This window comes from Lissotriton helveticus, chromosome 8, assembly GCF_964261635.1.
Source record: "Lissotriton helveticus chromosome 8, aLisHel1.1, whole genome shotgun sequence".
NCBI classification, from domain to species: Eukaryota; Metazoa; Chordata; class Amphibia; order Caudata; family Salamandridae; genus Lissotriton; species Lissotriton helveticus.
Window position 1 is genome coordinate 253,384,309 of NC_136069.1, and position 14,000 is coordinate 253,398,308.

The following is a 14,000-nucleotide window of genomic DNA, read 5'->3' on the forward strand; positions in this document are numbered from 1 at the left end:
AAAACCTTAGAAATTCACTGAAAAAAACATAGGTTTTAGGGGTGTTATATTTAGCTGGACATTTCACTCGTACAAAACCATTGAAATTCCTCCGATATAGTTAGTTGTACTCACTATATCTCGCGCACCCGCAATCCACTGCTGACGATGTCACATATTACATCATTCATGACATGGTCAGTGACATCACTGATGACATCTCAAATGACATCACTGATGACATCACTGTTGACATCATCCATGTGACAATCAGATACACCTCCTCATATACTAGTATAACCTTTCATCACTCACTGTAAAATACAGAGTACCATATTTGAATCCTTTGACACACCAATACAAGTTTCTAAAAACCCACTCAGTGATTCCTAGATCTATACACACATCTAATCACTTACCTACAGATTCACTCATACATGCAGTCAATGATCAATAGAACACTATCAAATATACTTATACAACTATATCGACATTACACACCAGCACGCATCCTATTCACTTATGCAAACAATGGATCATACTTATATTTACTTATCTATACACTTATACAAACACCACTTTATCTATTCATATAGATAGTAACTTATACTTAGTGTGTTTTAAAATCACTATTACAAGTATTCAGTTATCCATACAGTCACGCAAACAATCACTGACTCTTGTGGATACTTTTTTATAAACAACAACTGACACATCCACTGCCTTTTATTTTTCTACTTTTTGGACATGTACCATTGAGAGAGATATTTGCCCATCACCACACCCATAAAGATATTCACTCACCCAAACAACTGTTATAACATGTAGTTTTAACTTCATATACCTACTGAATCAACTATTCACACATCTTTGGGCAGTCACACCCCCCCACCGAACAGCACACACATTCACTCTCCCATACAAATACTCAGTTAACTAATCAATAACTAATATAGACTTTCAAATAGCTAGTAACCAACTGGATATTGACGATGCACTGGGATGCAATCCAGACATCACATATCGTAAGGCAAATTCCCTGAAAGATAAACTCAGTAAAAACGACATATGCATCTCCAAGAATAAGAAATATGACATAGAAGGTTTTTTTACATGTATGCCTGCAAGGCTTGTAAATTTAGCTCTAATGTCAAAAAGGTCCACTTCCCTGTGGAAGATAGAGACAAAGCCATCAACAATCCTGTTCGTCGGATTACTGCGTATATGTCTTGGTTTGCCCATGTGCTAATATGTCGGGAGTACGATGTTTCCAGCAAAAAAACGTATTCTCGAACACATGTGGGCAATCCAAAATAAAGACCAACTCTCACCGATTGCTAGACATTTTGAAGAGCTTCACAAAACAAATCGGAATCTATTGAAGTTCTTTGCTATTGATCGTGTCCCCCTATGAAAAGAGGAGGTGACAGGATACGTAAATTACGACAATTGGAGAGTTGTTACATATTAGACTTAGATACTAAGGTCCCTGGAGGGCTGAACTCAGAGGAGGAGTTAGCTTTGCACCTGGGAGACTGATTTAATTTATGATTGACTTTTAACTACTAACCTTTCAATGCATGTAGCACCAATCTCCATTCTACCTATGTTTTGAATATGTTAGACTCTGAACCTCCTGCACTTAGCTCTCTGAATTGGTTTTAATTCACTTAATTGTGTTAATCACTACATGTTTTATGTATTCCTTGCAGATTTTGGCCTAAGTATTTATTGCTCTAGTTGGTCTGACTGTTTTTTTTTCATTTTTATTCTTCTTCTGCGACATTGTGGAGAATTGCAAGCGTATGCACCTTTTGGAATTGAGAGACAAGTTGATTTTTTCTTTTTTGTTCAGTGACTATGTCATGTACATTATGCTTTCCCACTTGGGATTAAGATTGTGTCTGTGTTTACCCACTGGGGATTTCAACTTTATTTTTGCTTTCACTGAGCGACTTATAATTGTCCTCTCTCTATTTGGTTTATAAAATATTTGTGCCTATTTAGCGCGCAAAGGCGTATTAGTTGACTTATCGCCATATAATAATTTTTGTGCAGTGATTATATGTGCACAATGGTACGGTGCACAATTGCAGTTCTGATATCGCTGCGCAGCAAAAAGATATTATGTTTAATTGAACAAACTATATATGTAAATTGCCGCTGAGAATAATGATTGATGATTCTTTGCGCTCGACAATGGAACAGTGGACAGAATTAATTTATTTTTGTACCACAATATTAGGATAACTAGTCTTTGACAATGTGGGAACTAGGAACCACTGGATGTTTAGATGTAAACAGGGCACCTTTCCAATATGGCAGCTACTTGCAGGCATGTTAAATGTTAAGTCCATTGTCTATGTTGACACTTTTATGTTTGTTACATAACTTTGAATGAACTTTATTTAATGCACTGAGCTTTGCATCGAGTTTACCCGTGAGCAAGCCGAGTTCATCATCGAAACGCGTTGGGTGTTTTTCCATCACTGGATACATCATGCTGGAATTATTTGCTGAATAAATCCTTTTATCTGCAACTACACATTGGAGTGGTAACTTTTGATTGGAGTGGAGTGCATCTGCATAAACTGGTTTATGCTTTGTGAAATGGCAATTTGACGACAGGGCAACTTCCGACCCTGGGTTGCACCGCTGTCATGGAGTCCCGGCAGCCTCGGAGGAGGTGAGGATTGTATATATATATATATTGCATATATATATTGTGTGTGTATATATATATATATATATATATATATATATATATATATATATATATGTCACCTGAAGATCCTTTCGTTAAGAAGAGACCGGAGAGACACCATGGGGTACTGTAGGAAGGGGCTTTATTCCTTGAGCATAGGCATGACGCGTTTCGGCATTTGCCTTTATCAAATGCCAGCTCTCACCCCAACGCTAGCAACAGTCCATTTAAATACCTCCAGTCGCTCTCCCTTTCATGGTCATCCTGATTGGTCAGGCCAAAGTCACGTACAGACCTGTAGTTCCTGTAGAAAACCACAGATCCTAGCATACACTGTACCTGCATGCAAGGTAAGTGTTTCTCCCAACAACGATGTAGTCCGTAATAATCATATAAATCCAACTCCACGCGAACAAGAAGAGGGCACGCTCATAAAGCAGGTAAAATATGCAGCACATCTTTATTGCCAGGGGCCTTCAATGGCTCTGCATAAAAGAGAGACGCGTTTCGGCAGAGAGTCTGCCTTTGTCAATCTAAAAGATGCCATGTTGTGATAGTATTTCAATATCTAGCAATGCTAAACAAAGACAACATACTGCAAATTGAATACGAGGTAAGTCTGTCTCAATAAAGTTCAAAAACAAGCCCATTAGAAAAATCAAGAATATCACTGATTCTTAAATATCTGCAGGCCAGCTGATGATACAAGCATGCATTGTCAGAAATAAAAGTTATGTAACTAAGTTAAAAACAGCAAAATGCTGTTCAAATCCTGACAATGTCATATTATGTTAACCCTGTTACAATGTAACCGTCATGAACAGGTGAGACCAATTGATGTAAATCCTCCGCAATATCGTCGTCACTAAGCGTGAAACATTCAATATTGAAAAGGACAAACATGGCGAATATCTACAGCAAGTACATTTCATCTTTGGTACCATGTGTGATTTATTTATTTTCATTTCCTTGTGTCTCAAATCTGATCACTATCGATTATAGTGCAGGTAATCTGCAGTTCAAAAGTCGCGGGGCATCACCACCGGTAGTCACTTGAAATGAGCAACTAACGTTCCCAGCATCCATCAGGAAAGTTGCTGGAAAATCGAACTCCATGAAGACAGTACAGTTTGTTGCTGTAAAGCAGAGTCTGTGAAGGCCCATCCACTCAAAAAATTAATCGCTGTCCACCCACCTCACTGTTAGAAGTGGATACTCCCACAGTGCCCAGTCACCAGACCGCCACAGGACTACTGAGTGGGGTCGCCAGTCCATTGCAGCAGGATGCACAGACCCCGCTAAAAATCCAGAGATTTCCTTGATGTAGGAGAAGGTGCCAGTTAATGGGGCTACTATATTGGCAGCAGTACTAAGCAGTATGTGCGACACCCCACTTGGGTTATTATTGGACTTTATGTTGCGGACTTCATGCAAAACTCACTGGAGGCAAACTAAGCACTACGGAGACCATGAGGCCGTGCGAGCGGTCACGCCCACAAGGGAAGTGACTCTTTAAATATCAGGTGCTATAATGTTGCAGTTGTTTTCTGCATATCCACAAAGCCTATGACAAAGGGCAGGGGCCCGAAACGCGTCGGCTTGAACTCTGGTTTGCGGCATCTTGCTTGATTCTGCTACAACCTTCATTAAAATTGTGGTGGCAAGATTACCTTCTGTGGGCTCTTTCTTTTGAGGCAACTCTTCGTGTGAAAATTTTGAGCGGCTTGCCTAGACGCGAAAGAGGCCCCGCTGTAAGCTCAGTCCTGGAAGGAGGCGGAACGGCTTTCTTTGATGCAGGAGAAGGTGCCAGTTAATGGAGGTACTATATTGGCAGCAGTACTAAGCAGTATGTGCGACACCCCACTTGGGTTATTATTGAACTTTATTTTGCGGACTTCATGCAAAACTCACTGGAGGCAAACTAAACACTACGGAGACCATGAGGCCGTGCGAGCGGCCACGCCCACAAGGGAAGTGACTCTTTAAATATCAGGTGCTATAATGTTGCAGTTGTTTTCCGCATATCCACAAAGCCTATGACAAAGGGCAGGGGCCCGAAACGCGTCGGCTTGAACTCTGGTTTGCGGCATCTTGCTTGATTCTGCTACAACCTTCATTAAAATTGTGGTGGCAAGATTACCTTCTGTGGGCTCTTTCTTTTGAGGCAACTCTTCGTGTGAAAATTTTGAGCGGCTTGCCTAGCCGCGAAAGATGCCCCGTTGTAAGCTCAGTCCTGGAAGGAGGCGGAACGGCTTTCTTCGATGCAGGAGAAGGTGCCAGTTAATGGAGGTACTATATTGGCAGCAGTACTAAGCAGTATGTGCGACACCCCACTTGGGTTATTATTGGACTTTATTTTGCGGACTTCATGCAAAACTCACTGGAGGCAAACTAAGCACTACGGAGACCATGAGGCCGTGCGAGCGGCCACGCCCACAAGGGAAATGACTCTTTAAATATCAGGTGCTATAATGTTGCAGTTGTTTCCCGCATATCCACAAAGCCTATGACAAAGGGCAGGGGCCCGAAACGCGTCGGCTTGAACTCTGGTTTGCGGCATCTTGCTTGATTCTGCTACAACCTTCATTCAAATTGTGGTGGCAAGATTACCTTCTGTGCGCTCTTTCTTTTGAGGCAACTCTTCGTGTTATGTTATGTTATGTTAGGGATTACTTGTATAGCGCCTATCACCGCCGGTATCTAAGCGCTTACCAGAAAGAACATAACACACTAATGACCCTAGAACCTCAGTCGTTTCGCCTCCTATGATGTCGTGAAGGCCTTTCTGAAAAGATAAGTTTTTAGTTTCTTTCTGAAAGGTAGAAGCTGCAATTCCTCTTTCAAGGTAGGTGGAAGCTCGTTCCACAGTTGTGGAAGGAGCACAGACAAGGCCCTGCCTCCTTTGGTCTTTAATTTGAACCTGGGTTGAAACAGGTTGGAGGTTGTTCCTGAGCGCAATGGCCTTCCGGGAATGTACCTCTTTAGACGTTGCGTAATGTACTCTGGGGCTTTGCCAAAGAGTGCCTTATGGGCCACACAGAGACATTTGAACTGCACTCGGAATTTCACTGGGAGCCAGTGCAGCGTCTGAAGCAGTGGGGTTGCGTGCGAATTTCTCGGCAAGGAATAGATCAGCCTGGCTGCGTCGTTTTGTATTACCTGCAGTTTCCTCAACAGCTTCTGTGGTAGGCCTAGGTATAAGGCATTGCCATAATCAAGTCTCGAAATGACTGTGGCGGATACGATCGATTGCAGGGTGAAGGCGGATAGGATGGGGACTAGCTTTCGCAGTTGCCTCAACACACCTATGCAGGATCCGACCACAGAAGAAACTTGAGGGGCCATTGAGAGATCTGCATCGATCCTTAACCCCAAGCTTTTTACCACAGAGCCAGGAGACGGAGTGGTTCCTAGCTCGGGGGGCCAGTGCAGGTCACTCCAGGGATCCTCTTTGTTGCTAATTACCAGCACCTCCGTCTTGTCAGCATTCACTTTCAACAGATTGTTAGTCATCCAGTTGACTGTGAATGAGAGCAGGTTCCTCACTGATTTCGCAGTTCATACGCATAAGCTCCTCCACCAATGGTTGTAGATAGATATTAAAAAGCAGGGGGGATAGCGCCGACCCCTGGGGCACTCCCCAGGTCACGTCGCGTATCTCAGACAGTTGGTCTCCTAGCTGCACTCTCTGGGTTCGACCTGACAGGAAGGATTCTAGCCACTTTAGCACCTGGCCTGTGATCCCCAATTTCGCGACACGGTCCAGCAAGATGGTGTGGCTGACCGTGTCGAAGGCCGCCGATAGGTCTAATAGAATCAAGGCGCAAGGCTGTTTGTTATCTGCCCTGACTCTCAACTCATCGGCGACCGAGGCCATGACTAATTCTGTGCTATGTTGGGGCCGGAACCCAGCCTGCCTGGTATGGAGGAGATGGTATTCTTCCAGATGGCCGGCTAGGGTATTGAGAACGTGCTTTTCTAGAATCTTGCTTAGAAAAGGCAACTGCGAAATGGGCCTATAATTTTTTAAGGCTGTCGTGTCCGTTCCTGCTTTCTTCAGAAGTGGGGAGACCCTGGCTTCTTTCATCAGAGTCGGCAGATAGCCTAAATTAAGTGAGTTATTCAATAGACTCAGTACCTGGGGCTGAATGCCTGGCAGAGCCATTTTAAAGATTTTGGGGGGACATGGATCTATGCCAGAGCCTGATTTAGTTTGACCGACCAGTTGCGCTAAGCACTTGTTGTTAATGGGAGGAAAGCTATCCAAAGTCATGGATGGCACCTGAACATTCTGGCTAGGCAACATGGTTGTGACTGGCCGTGCCATGATGTCAGTGATGATGTCCTGTACCTTCTGGAGAAAGAAGGATTGAAAGGAATCACCGTCAGGTTGGTCGCCCACTGAGATTTTCCCTTCACGTTGTGTGAGGTCCCTTAGAATGGTAAATGTCTCTCGCTGTATGTTGATGGCCTCCCTAATTCTACCCTCATAAAAAGCAGCCTTTCTTTCCAAGATATCTGCCTTGTATTTTGAGAGCAGGGTTTTGAAAATTACGGCGTCTGATTGGCTATAATGGAGTCTCCACCTTCTCTCTTCCTTGCGAAGGGCTTGCTTCTTATGTTTCAGGGAGGCGTCAAACCAAGGCGCTCCTCTCCCTTTGGTTCTAGTGCTCTCCAACTGCTCAGGGACAAGTTTGTCCAAGGCAGCGAGTATCCAGGTATTCAGGTAAACTACCAAGCCAATTCTTCACCAGAAAGGAGACAAGCTTCCGGGGACCGGTTTCTGCCATTCCAGGCGTCGTCGGCCCAGCTTGCTTGAATCCTGATGGAGCAGTGAGCAAGGGACTCATGTCTGAGTATACCCTTCCATGCTTATGGTGGACAAAATGATTCAGAAAAAGGGGTTGGTGATGAACAGAGTGTCTGAATTAAGCAGACCACTCTTACCCAGTCCAAAGATCAGGGCTTGATCCATCACCGTTATTTAGCTCACTGCCCCATCCCAGCTCAGAACCTGGCTATATGCAAATTAGTCTGTCCCTGGCCCAGTGCATCATGGGAACAGGGCAGACCAAACTACCAAGCCAATTCTTCACCAGAAAGGGGACAAGCTTCCGGGGACCGGTTTCTGCCATTCCAGGCGTCGTCGGCCCAGCTTGCTTGAATCCTGATGGAGCAGTGAGCAAGGGACTCATGTCTGAGTATACCCTTCCACGCTTATGGTGGACAAAATGATTCAGAAAAAGGGGTTGGTGATGAACAGAGTGTCTGAATTAAGCAGACCACTCTTACCCAGTCCAAAGATCAGGGCTTGATCCATCACCGTTATTTAGCTCACTGCCCCATCCCAGCTCAGAACCTGGCTATATGCAAATTAGTCTGTCCCTGGCCCAGTGCATCATGGGAACAGGGCAGACCAAACTACCAAGCCAATTCTTCACCAGAAAGGAGACAAGCTTCCGGGGACCGGTTTCTGCCATTCCAGGCGTCGTCGGCCCAGCTTGCTTGAATCCTGATGGAGCAGTGAGCAAGGGACTCATGTCTGAGTATACCCTTCCACGCTTATGGTGGACAAAATGATTCAGAAAAAGGGGTTGGTGATGAACAGAGTGTCTGAATTAAGCAGACCACTCTTACCCAGTCCAAAGATCAGGGCTTGATCCATCACCGTTATTTAGCTCACTGCCCCATCCCAGCTCAGAACCTGGCTATATGCAAATTAGTCTGTCCCTGGCCCAGTGCATCATGGGAACAGGGCAGACCAAACTACCAAGCCAATTCTTCACCAGAAAGGAGACAAGCTTCCGGGGACCGGTTTCTGCCATTCCAGGCGTCGTCGGCCCAGCTTGCTTGAATCATGATGGAGCAGTGAGCAAGGGACTCATGTCTGAGTATACCCTTCCACGCTTATGGTGGACAAAATGATTCAGAAAAAGGGGTTGGTGATGAACAGAGTGTCTGAAATTAGCAGGGTTTTGAAAATTACGGCGTCTGATTGGCTATAATGGAGTCTCCACCTTCTCTCTTCCTTGCGAAGGGCTTGCTTCTTATGTTTCAGGGAGGCGTCAAACCAAGGCGCTCCTCTCCCTTTGGTTCTAGTGCTCTCCAACTGCTCAGGGACAAGTTTGTCCAAGGCAGCGAGTATCCAGGTATTCAAGATCCTGACGTCATGGTCCAGATCTATGCCATTCATGTTGGGGGGGTAAAGGAGAGCAGGGTTGAAATTAGAAGGTTTGCTTCCATCTTACTCCAGGATCTAATTTTCCTCCGTGACTTGTTAGGGGCAGCCCTCACAGGGTCGCCTGAAACCCAGCACTTTATCATAAAGTGATCTGACCAGATGCATGGGCTTATCTCCGTGATTTCAATGTTGGGTAAGGAAGACCAAACAAGGTCCAGTGTATGGCCTTTCACGTGAGTAGGGCCCACCACTAGCTGTCGCAGATTAAGCAGCGAGAGATTAGCCTCAAACTCAGTCTCCGTGGGGCCTCTGGGTACCTTGTCCCAGTGGTAATTGAAATCGCCAACCACCAAAAGGGACTTATATCTGGTAGCCAAGTCCGTTAAAAGCTCAAAAAAGACTTCATTGAAATCCGGGGAGCTTTGCGGCGGGTGGTAGGCCACTATTATTATAATACATGAGGATTTAAATGAGACTTTTATCCCTAGCAGCTCTGCACTGGCACAATTTTGTGCTATAATCTCTTTCACTGTGAGACATTTCTTAAACAAAAAGGCCACACCCCCTCCTTTACAATCATTTGGGCGGTTATGCCAAATTGCATCATAATCTGGGGGTAGGGCAGCCAAAATGTCAGGCAGAGAGGCAGAGCCCAGCCATGTCTCAGTAAGTGCAAGGATGTCAATGTCTCCATCGAGCAGTAGAGAAAAGACTTCCAGATGGTGCTTTTGTAAGGAGCGCGTCTTAAGTATCGCTAATCTGAGGCCATGTGATTGCTGGCTAGCAACAGAGGGGCGAGTTCTGGGGCCTGTACCTGTATTCTCCACCAGGGCTTCAGCTAGCAGATTGGCAGATTGGCTAGCAGATCGTGTGAAAATATATATATATATATTTATATATATATATAAATATATCGAATCACACTTTTGGTTCAAGTTTGGAGGGCAATGGCGCTCTTGTGGTGGTGCGTCGCTCTTAGGCGGAACCAATCCGATATTTATGTCCACATAATCTCCCCAAACTGGAAAGGAATTGAGCCGCACACAGAGCTTTGTCTTGGCCGTTTTAATTGATGGGTGACAACAGGATAAGGCATAGTCCTGACGCGTTTCGTTTCCTCATGGAAACTTTTTCGAAGGTGAGCCTTGCACCAAAAACACGCCGTGTGTTTCACAGCCCGATGTTTTCCATTAATTTCACTTCCTCCGATGGCACTTCTTTTTTGGAATCACTTCCTTTCAATGTTGCATTATGGGGTCTGTGGTTCAAACGGCTGTTCATATTTACAACCCTCCAGTGGACGGTGAATTGGTTTCCTGTTGCGATAAAAACCATTATTAACACAATTGTTCATCATTGCCGGCAAAAAGTTCCCCCATGTCAGCCTACTTTCAAAGCTGACTCGGGGCCAATACCGAGGTCCAGTCCTCGGCGGCACCACTCTCCTGAATCGTTTTACCGAATCACACTTTTTGGTTCAAGTTTGGAGGGCAATGGCGCTCTTGTGGTGGTGCGTCGCTCTACGTCAAAGCTCGAGTGACATAAAATGCCCTTAATAGAACTTGGGTAATGGATCAGGGCAGGTGGAAGAAATTCAACGCGGGAGTGGGGAGCTGTTAGAGCGGTCCGATTTGGATCGTCAAACTTTGCCCGGTCTAGTTGTGTGATTTATAGCCCTACTGGAAGGTGGGCGGCTGGGTTCAATGTAACCGCAGCGCCCGTGCTCGACTCTAGCGTCGGTGTTGCTGGGTCACACCAAGCAGCTGAATTGCCGCATTTTAGGTCTAGGGCGGCCACGAAATTGACCGGCGTTCGGTTCGACACTGATTTCTCGCGCCGGTCAATTTCGCCTTCCAGTAGGGCTATAAATCACACAACTAGACCGGGCAAAGTTTGACGATCCAAATCGGACCGCTCTAACAGCTCCCCACTCCCGCGTTGAATTTCTTCCGCCGTCCCTCGACCACGTTTCTCATACCTCCCTTAGAACGAATTCCTTGGGCTACAAACAGGACAGGACCCCCTATGACCAGTTAGTTTGACTAGTACTTGTCTAGGACCCCAGAAAGACTTTGATTTCTACAATAGGCTCGGCCCCGCCATATCCAGTCTACCTGAGCATCCGGGTATCCCAATCAGTTCGACCTGGAGCTCTTGCTTTTTTGTACATTACCTTTTATTATTAATTTCACAATGAATTCAAATGAAATTGTTGGATGTATAGGAATGTACTTTTGGTAATATTTTATCTTATTAGCATTGGAAATCATAAAGTAGACATTGGCTCCTTCCTGTCTATTGTTCTATTGGATATATTCAAACTAAAGTTTTTCTTTCTTTGAGTGTATGAATTCTATTTGGTTATTTGTGATATGTCTGTCTCTTTGAATGATTGAATGGATGTTGAGATTCTTATGTCTTATTTATATATTGGAAAAGGTATTATTGTACTATGTATTAAACCTTGAAATATACCTGAAAATGTTTCTAATAAACAGCTATTAAGTAGCAATTACCCTTTCTCGAATTTTGTTTCGTGTTTAGGATGTACACTGTGAGATCATAAAAAATTGTTTGTATCAGTACTGGCACCCCCGTTTTGTTTGTTCATTGATATTTATAATGCAACATTGAAAGGAAGTGATTGCAAAAAAGAAGTGCCATCGGAGGAAGTGAAATTAATGGAAAACATCGGGCTGTGAAACACACGGCATGTTTTTGGTGCAAGGCTCACCTTCGAAAAAGTTTCCAGGGGGAAACGAAACGCGTCAGGACTATGCCTTATCCTGTTGTCACCCATCAATTAAAACGGCCAAGACAAAGCTCTGTGTGCGGCTCAATTCCTTCCCAGTTTGGGGAGATTATGTGGACATATATATATATTGGATATAGAGAGAGAGAGAGAGAGATACCTAATCAAATATATCAATAGTATATCAGTGATATTACAGAAATTAGTGAACAGTTTTCAGTTTCAGAAAAGAGAAACAGCGATACCAAGAAATATTCCTTGAAAGAAGCAGGAAGAGCCACACAGTTTAAAGAATGAGCAGCAGAGATGTACCCTGCTACCCTGAATAAATCTCTGATTATATACACATAAACAAGCGCACTACACTTGGTTGAGTGGGGTGCAGGGCATCTAAAAAAATGTGAAGGACTGTCCTCACACACCACCAGGTGTCATGCTGTACTCCTAGTACAGCAAGGTATGCACCTTGAGGCAAGAGTGACTACAGGGGTCCTTCTGTCCCCCCTTCCCATGGGGCTCTTCAGTCCCTGACTTGGGGGTTTCAAGAAACCCCAACTTTAGGTAGAGGTTGATATCGGTCACCCTACATGGTGATAGTATCTTAATCAAAAGAGATTAGATAGGAGCCCTAGTTATTTCATCCTGATGAATGCCACGGACCCTCTAGGTCTATACGGCAGAAGCATGTTGACAACACTATTGGTGATCGGGTACTAACTCCCCATATCCCCATTCTTGATTTTAATATCAAGTAGGTACCTAACAAATAAATGGATTTTGGTGTTTACATTGAATTTTACCCTTTCACTTAATCACGGGCCCCCTCTTAGTTTTTAGAAGTGCCTTCCTGTCTCCAAGTGTAGGCCCGCTCTCTACCAAACCTAGTTTCTAGAGAGCGAGGAATGCAAATGATGAAGCATGACACCTGATGTGTGAGGACAGTTCTTCACTTTTTTTGAGATCCCCTGGACCCAACTCAAACAAGTGTAGTGCGCTTGTATATGTGTATAGAATCAGAGATTTAGTCAGAATAGCTTATTTTGTGTATGCATACCAGGCGATAATAGTTACCCAAGTTTCACCCTAAAATGAGTCTAAATGCAGGTCTACATAAAAGGAACCAACAACACAGCCCAAAATGTATATATTGTTAACAATTAGAAAATCAATGAAACTGTGCAGGTTTAGGGGATATTAGTAGCAAAAGTGGTAAACCTATCATTCAAAAAATAGATAAACCCTAACAGCATTCAATACTAATAGTATTTTTGTTGCTTATTTACTAAGAACACAAATTATATACATCATACAAAACTACTGGTTGCAGTACTGTTCTACACTTTGTTAAAACTAAAATGAGGAAACTCACCAAGAGATGCAAATTGTATTATGATGTCTGCGTTCCGATTAGTAACACTCCTGAAATGAAGTGGCGTCACATCACTCCATACATCAAACGCCTGCTGTATTATGCACCTTACTATGCTTGCTGGCAGGTGTTGGGTGTAGTTGACAAACCTAACAGCAAGGACAGGAGATCAATCTCTTATCATGTAGAAAATTGCATGAATACAGTATAATTGAAAAACTGGCTTCCCTCCCAGATATTCTAAACAACATTCTGGGAGTAGTGAAAGTTTCATATGATCAAAAGGGAAATCGGGAACACAACAGCATATTGAACAAAGAAATTCCAAAAGCTTCAAACGGTCGATCAAAACCGACCCCAGCCAAGAAAGGGGCTCGGCACGACATAAACACAAAGCCCGAAGAAGGGGCAACGGAAAGCCAAGAGGAACAAATAAACGATGGCTCGCCAATCCCTTTATCTGAACACCAGGACAATCTAACAAAACGGCAAAGGAAGAGAGCCAGAAAGGCACGGCTCAAACAAAAAAAAACATAACGCAGCCCCTGAACACCTCTTTCCAATTTTTATAAAGAACGTAAGTCAAGGACTCGAATTAAATAAAGATACATTGAAACCTCTCAACACCAGACAGGTCCAACGGCTTTCGGAAAAGGTGAGTTTCTCGTTTGAGAAGTCAATAATGGTGGAATTCTCACATAAACCAGAATCAATATCTTCTGACGGGCCAAGGCCGACTAAACAACTAACCGTAGGCCCACACAAATCCAATTGGACAATAAAACAAACAGTACAGACAAGAAATTCTGCGTACACACACTCAAACGAAAGTGTAAACGAACCGGCCCTAAAAGATGCAACCGGTAATATAGAGGTTAGTTCCACCTCACCACAAACAAAAGAAAGAGAGAAAACACGAAAAACAACTAACGGGCCTTTGGGCGACAAAATAAGACCCCAAAACAGGGAACCAAAAACCGCACTTTTAGGAAAAGATCAGAGGGCACTAAAGATC

The 14,000-nt window shown here is 43.9% G+C and overlaps 1 protein-coding gene across 1 annotated transcript in view; it reads right to left on the bottom strand.

The window, feature by feature from the left end:
• LOC144771583 (matrilysin-like) overlaps nucleotides 1-14,000 on the bottom strand; it is a 129,026-nt gene that overhangs the window by 6,773 nt on the left and 108,253 nt on the right. Inside the window, exon 3 of the mRNA XM_078655969.1 lies at nucleotides 12,986-13,134. Within this exon, the coding sequence (XP_078512095.1) occupies nucleotides 12,986-13,134 (149 nt within the window). The remainder of the gene's footprint in view (nucleotides 1-12,985; nucleotides 13,135-14,000) is intronic.